The sequence below is a fragment of the Neophocaena asiaeorientalis genome, unplaced genomic scaffold (assembly GCF_003031525.2).
Source record: "Neophocaena asiaeorientalis asiaeorientalis breed wild unplaced genomic scaffold, Neophocaena_asiaeorientalis_V1.1 scaffold629, whole genome shotgun sequence".
Classification (NCBI taxonomy): Eukaryota; Metazoa; Chordata; class Mammalia; order Artiodactyla; family Phocoenidae; genus Neophocaena; species Neophocaena asiaeorientalis.
Genome location: NW_020175468.1, coordinates 2823760 through 2829371, shown reverse-complemented (window position 1 = coordinate 2829371; position 5612 = coordinate 2823760). Strand labels below are relative to the sequence as shown.

The window sequence follows — 5612 nt, the reverse complement described above, 5'->3', positions numbered from 1 at the left end:
GAGCGGGGATGGGGGGGTGGGGGTGGGCCGCCCGGGGCTCTACCACAGGCAGGGCTGCGAAGGGGGAACCGGAATGTACCAGGTTGAGAAGCTGGGGGAAATGGTCACTGCACTGGGCTGAACCATAGGGAGGCAGCAGGAGGGTGGAATAGGGACATCCGGTTTCAGCATTAGTGGAACTACGTGAAGGTATTCATGGGTGGAGGGTATGGGCTGTACCATGTTGAGAAGCCAGAGAGGTAGACTTTAGATCACTGGGCTGAACCACGAGGAGGCAATGGGGGGGAAAGGGGATTGTACCATGCTGTTTCTCAGTAAGGGAGGTGGGTTGTACCACATGAAAACAGGGAAAAGGATTCGGGCTGTACCATTTCGGAAAGCCATAGTAATAGGCACCACGGACTAGTACTTGATCGTACCATAAGGAAACCAGGGGGCTCGGGTTATACACCAAGTTGCAAGCAGCGAAGAAGACAAATCATGGACCAGCAATGGTCTATGACCGGGAGGTGGGTTGTACCACTTTGACACAAAGGGGGAAGGGAGAAAGAGCGAGTGAGAGCTCAAGAGGCTGGATCATACAGAGCAGCAGAGGGGGGTAGGACTGTAGCATATTGAGACACCAAGGGGAGACACATAGGCGGGTTAGACCAAGACGTGGAGGGGGTGCAGACTGGATCATACCATGCAGGCGGTAGTTGGGGCCTCGGCAGCGCCTCTCGGGGTGCCGGGGGTCCCTGTTGCCCCTCAAGGCCCTATGGGCCAAGGGCTGCAGGGGCCGGCCGTTACCGCTGAGGCTCTGGAAGATCTGGGACGGAGGATTCTGGCTCAGGAGTCTCAGGGAGTGCATCTGCCGTGGAAGGGGGGGTGGGAAACTGGGAGTGAATAATGAATGGTTCTGGTGACGTCACGCGGGAAGCCCTGCCCCAGAGAGCGGGTGGGCGGGGTCTTGCTCAGCCCCCACCAGATGCTCCAGGGTTGTCAGACTCTCGAATCCCCTCCAGTTCCCTGTCAACCGGGGGTAGGAGGGTAGGTGAGGCAAGGGGACACCCAGGCCAAGGAACGGGTTGGGGGTGGCAGGGAGGGCGCAATGGGCTACCAGGGTCACCTGGAGGGAGGTGATATTTAGGGCCCTGTCAATGAGGATCCAGGTAACAGTCTCCGAGCAGGGTGGGGTGCTGAGAGAGCCCTGATAGGTGATGAAGCCAAAGGATTCGGGGAACAGGAGCTCCAGGCTTAGGTCTTGAAGAAAGTAGGCATCATCTGTGGGAATATCAGGTCAGAGTGAAGAGGGGTGCCCCTGCTGAGCTCCCCTATGTGCACACCCCACCCCCACCCTCTCCACCCTCCAATGCCCAGGGACTTACTCTTGTAGGAGATGCGGGTGATGGTGTCACGGTTAAGGAGGCGGCTAAGGAATGGGTTTGAGCTACCAGCCACCTGTGTGGAGTTATGAGGTGAGGAGATAGGAACACGGAAGTCCAAGCCCCCAACTCCTTCCTCCCCTAGGACCCCGGAGTCTGGGGCCTTCCAGCCTCCCTCTTCTCAGACCCCAGGTTCCAGCCCCTCCCTCCCGAATCTTGCCTGGGCTCACATTGACAAAGAGGCTGAGAATGGCCAGGCCATTGGGGCCCCGGGAGGCGGTGCTGAGGTTCCCGTAGAGTTCTTGGTTGAAGTGGATGAGCTGCACCTGCGAGGGGAGCACAGAGAGTGGGGTCCCCTGGCAGACAGGGGGGACAGAATGGGCAATGGGTGCAGCTCTGGGCCTTTGGGGCCCCAAGTCAGGTTAAGGATTAGTGTTCAGGGTTGCGGGGGTAGGTCTGTGGAGGAGGATGGGATGAGGCATTAAGAGGAGGGTGAGGTGGGAGGAATTGGGTCGACTCAGGGTGAAGGTCGAGGGTCAGAGGTTAGCAGGCATCACCTCAGCAGAGAAACCCTGGTGGTTAATCTGGTGTTCAGAGCCAGCTCCATCACGCGCTCCAAATAGCAGCCGCAGTTCACTGAGTCGGTGGCTATAAAGGAGGGGCCCCCCAGACACATTGACCACAGGCCGGGGTGCAGGCAGGAAGGAGACATGGCGACCGGTGTTGTACAGTGTTCCTCGGAGCTGTGGGAGAGGTGGAGGCCTTCATAGGGATGCAGAGAGAAGACCTTTTCCCTACTGTTTTCCATTCGTACATTTCCCTCTGCCAACAAACATTTAATCATTCATCATAGTCTGAACACTAATGTCTTTCCAGACTCTGGGCTGGTCCATGGTAGGTGCTCAATAGTGGTGAATTTAATTAACAAATATTTATTGAGCTGCTACTATGTGCCATGGATGCCAGGAAGAGAGCAATGAGCAAGTAGACAAAAATTCTGGGCCTCATGGAGCTTCTGCTCCAGTGGAGGAGAGACAGACAATAAATTCTGAATCATGTAAGTAAATGCTTAGTTAATTACATCCTATGCTCACACTGGGAGTTCTGATAAAGTATAATAGGAAACCCAGGGAATTCCTTGGCAGTCTAGTGGTTAGGACTCTGCGCTTTCACTGCCAGGGTTTGGGTTCAATCCCTGTTCGGGGAACTGAGATCCTGCAAGCAGCACAGCCAAAAAAGGGGGGGACGACCCATAGATTGGGATGGGGGTGGGGTGTCAAGAAAGGCTTCCATGAGGAAGTGACATTTGAATGGAGACCTGAAGGATAAGGAGGGGTTAGTTGCAAGGCGCAGGGAGAAGGGCATTCCAGAAGGGAGAACAGTCAGTGCAAAGCCCTGAGATGGCCTATTTTAGTGACAGTGAAGAAGCCAGTGGGACCAGAGCCCAGTGAGCAAAGGAGAGAGTGGTGATGGGAGCCAGATGGTGCACAGCCTTGTGGGCAATGATGGGGTATTTTATATTTTTATTTAAATAATTGAATGTATGTAACACACTTGGCACAGTGCCAGGCACAGGCTAAGTACTGTGTAAGTGTGTGCTGTTATTACTTGTCCTAATAGAAGGATTTTGAGTAGGAGAGAGTGGTATGATCTGGTTTGTGTTTTTAAACATCTCTCTAGCTGTGGGATGGAGAATGGATTGCAGGAGGCAGAGAAGCAGGCCAGCAAGGAGGCAATGGCACCAGTCCAGGTGCAAGATGTTGGTGGGAGCAGTGGAGGGACAAGAAGTGAAATGCTGTTTAGCAAGGAGACTAGAAAGGACATGGATGGGAAATGGGAGTGAAGGAGGAAATGAGATGGGGAATAGCTCTGAGACTTTCGGCTGAGTGAATGGTAGTGCCACCTCTTATGAGAAATGGTATTGCGGGACTTCCCTGGTGGTCCAGTGGTTAAGACTCTGCGCTTCCAGTGCAGGGGGTGCAGGTTCGATCCCTGGGCGGGGAAGCAAGATCCCACATGCCGCGGGGCGCGGCCAAAAAACCCCACAAATGGTATTGCAAAGCGGGCAAACACATGGATTCTGGGACCACACTGCCTAGCTTTGAATCCCAGCCCTGGCACTCTCTAGCTGTTTGACCTCGGGTAAGTAACTTAACCTCTCTGTGCCTCAGTTTCTGCATCCATAAAATAAGGATAATAATTGTACCTATTTCATGGGGTTGTTGTGAAAATTAGAGGATTTATCAAGTTTGAAAACAGCGCCTGGCACACTGAGTCTGTTTTACCACTGATTCTAAGAGATGGGAAGACTAGGAGCCATGTTTGAGGAGGGAACAATTGGTGATCCACTGTGGAGTGTAAGTAGCCTCCTCTCCACCCATTGTGTTGTAGGCCTCCTTCCCCAAGGCTAGCCTCCCAACTGAAAGCCCTGCCCCCCACTTCCACTCAGGCCCAGCCCCAGTGGATTCGGTAACCCCGCCCTCCAGGCCCCTTACCTTCTCTCCCCCTGTGCTGAGTCTCAGCGGGGGCAGAAAGGGGTCATAAAGGACCCTCTTCAGCTCCACATCCACGGGGCTCTGTCGCTTCCCCACAGCACACAGACTCCAGGCTGCGTTCACCAGGCCCCAGAAGGGAGGCCCTGGGAGCAGGTGTGGGGCAGGGAGGAAAGGGAGTCAGAAATATGGACTGGATCCCAAGGCTGGGATCTGCTGGGAAGGCTGTGGTCTGGACTCCTTGGATCCCAGGAGACGAAGGGCTGGGAATCTGGACTCCTGGCTTTGAGGGAGGAGGGGGCTGGGATCCAGAATCCTAGGTCCTAGAAGAATCTTGGAGGAGTTTCCTAAGGACCGCCTCGCCCCCCACCAACACCTCTTAGTCTCTTTGATCAAGCCTATCTTAAATTGTCATTGGGGAAGGAACTACAACTCCCAGCAGCCCCTAGACTGCCAGCCTACCCATCCAGTGCCTGCCTGCCCCAGACCCCATGGGAGTTGTAGTTCTTTTTGTCTCCCTTGTCCCACAGCCGGATAATGAATGTAGTGGGGAGAAGGAATTGCAAGAGAGGGCTGGACGAGGTGGGCAACGGGGCCACTGAACCTCTGGTTCTCAGTAGGAGCCAGGACCTACCTGCCTCTTTCCCAGGAAACACACACACACTTTTCCAGCCCCACACTCCCTTACCTTCCACTCCCTCCCACTCACTACTTGAAATGCTAATGTATAATGTCCCATGCTGAGCCCCTCGGGTTCAGAAGCTGGGCCTCCTGAGGGAGGAAGGAAGGGGATGGGACTCCTGCGTCCTGCAGGGGTGGGGGGCGGGAAGGAGAGAACTCCTGGGTCTCAGGAAGAAAGCGCCCGGCAGCCCAGACTCTTGGGTCCCCGCCCTGGCTGCACCTGGCACGAAGTTTCCCTGGAGATTATCCTTGTAGCTCCACCAGTCCTCGGGGTCAGGTGCGGGTCCGATGTGAGCTGGGGAGAAAGCAGCCTGAACCCCTCTCCTTGGCACCCCTCCCCCACCCCAGTCAGGGGCTCCTGCCCCAACCCCCAGGCCTTACCTGCCGCCCCCAGTGCGGCCCAGAGTAGCAGCGCTCGAGGGGCGTTCAGACGAGCTGCACCCCCCATCCCCGGGAGGCCTCGGGGCGACCCCTTCCCAATGCCCTGGCCCGCCCTCTCTCAGCTTCTTCCTCTCTTTGTGGAACCCCGACCCCTCCGGACTTCCAGCCTTCCTCTCCTACCCACAGGGAGTCCCAGTTCCCCAGTTACTGAGGCAGCCGGGGACTGAGACGCCCCCACGCCCCTACTCCGCTCTCCTCTCCTCCCTCTCTATGCCTCCCCTTCCTCTCCTCTTTTCCCGGACCCTCCTTCTCCCTCTACCTCCCGATCTTCCTACTCTCTCTGCCTTATGCTTCTCCCTCGGGTTACCTCTGGGTCTCTAATCCACACCCCCCTCTTCGTTCTCTTTTCATTACGCTCTCGCAAGCCACCTAACTCCATACCTCCATCCCGCTTCTCTCCCCTTCTCCTCCTCCTCCCTCGCTCCCGCTCGGCCTCCAGCTCCTCTCCCTCTCCCCACCTCCTCCTCTCCTGCCTCCTTGGTTTCTCCGTCTCTCTCTTCTCTCTCTTCCCTTCCTCCCTCCTCCCCCTCCCTCTCTTCTCTCTCTTGCTGTTATTTAATTTTTCTATCGTTGTTTGGGGGTGGGGGGAGCTCTCACAGCAGAGAACCCTCCTCCTCGGGCTGGCGTGGGTGTG

The 5612-nt window shown here is 56.1% G+C and overlaps 1 protein-coding gene across 1 annotated transcript; it reads right to left on the bottom strand.

Annotated features, from left to right (window-relative positions):
- Nucleotides 1-129: 129 nt before the first annotated feature.
- On the bottom strand, nucleotides 130-5402 carry CA11 (carbonic anhydrase 11 (inactive)). Its single transcript, XM_024768582.1, has 8 exons — nucleotides 4919-5402; nucleotides 4758-4832; nucleotides 3860-4002; nucleotides 1922-2107; nucleotides 1595-1690; nucleotides 1368-1440; nucleotides 1109-1263; nucleotides 130-850 (listed from the first exon to the last, which is right to left on the bottom strand). Exons 1-8 carry the CDS (start codon nucleotides 4983-4985, stop codon nucleotides 497-499), a joined length of 1149 nt encoding a protein of 382 aa, XP_024624350.1. The 5' UTR covers nucleotides 4986-5402; the 3' UTR covers nucleotides 130-496.
- Between the last annotated feature and the right edge of the window lie 210 nt (nucleotides 5403-5612).

Bases quoted from the DNA above. Each gene is read 5' to 3' on its own strand.
- CA11 (XM_024768582.1), bottom strand. From the start codon at position 4,985: ATGGGGGGTGCAGCTCGTCTGAACGCCCCTCGAGCGCTGCTACTCTGG. The intron at 2,108-3,859 runs GTAAGGGGCCTG...CCTCTCCCACAG, and splicing joins TCAGCACAGGGGGAGAGAAG to CTCCGAGGAACACTGTACAA. The intron at 1,264-1,367 runs GTAAGTCCCTGG...ATATTCCCACAG, and splicing joins CACCCGCATCTCCTACAAGA to ATGATGCCTACTTTCTTCAA.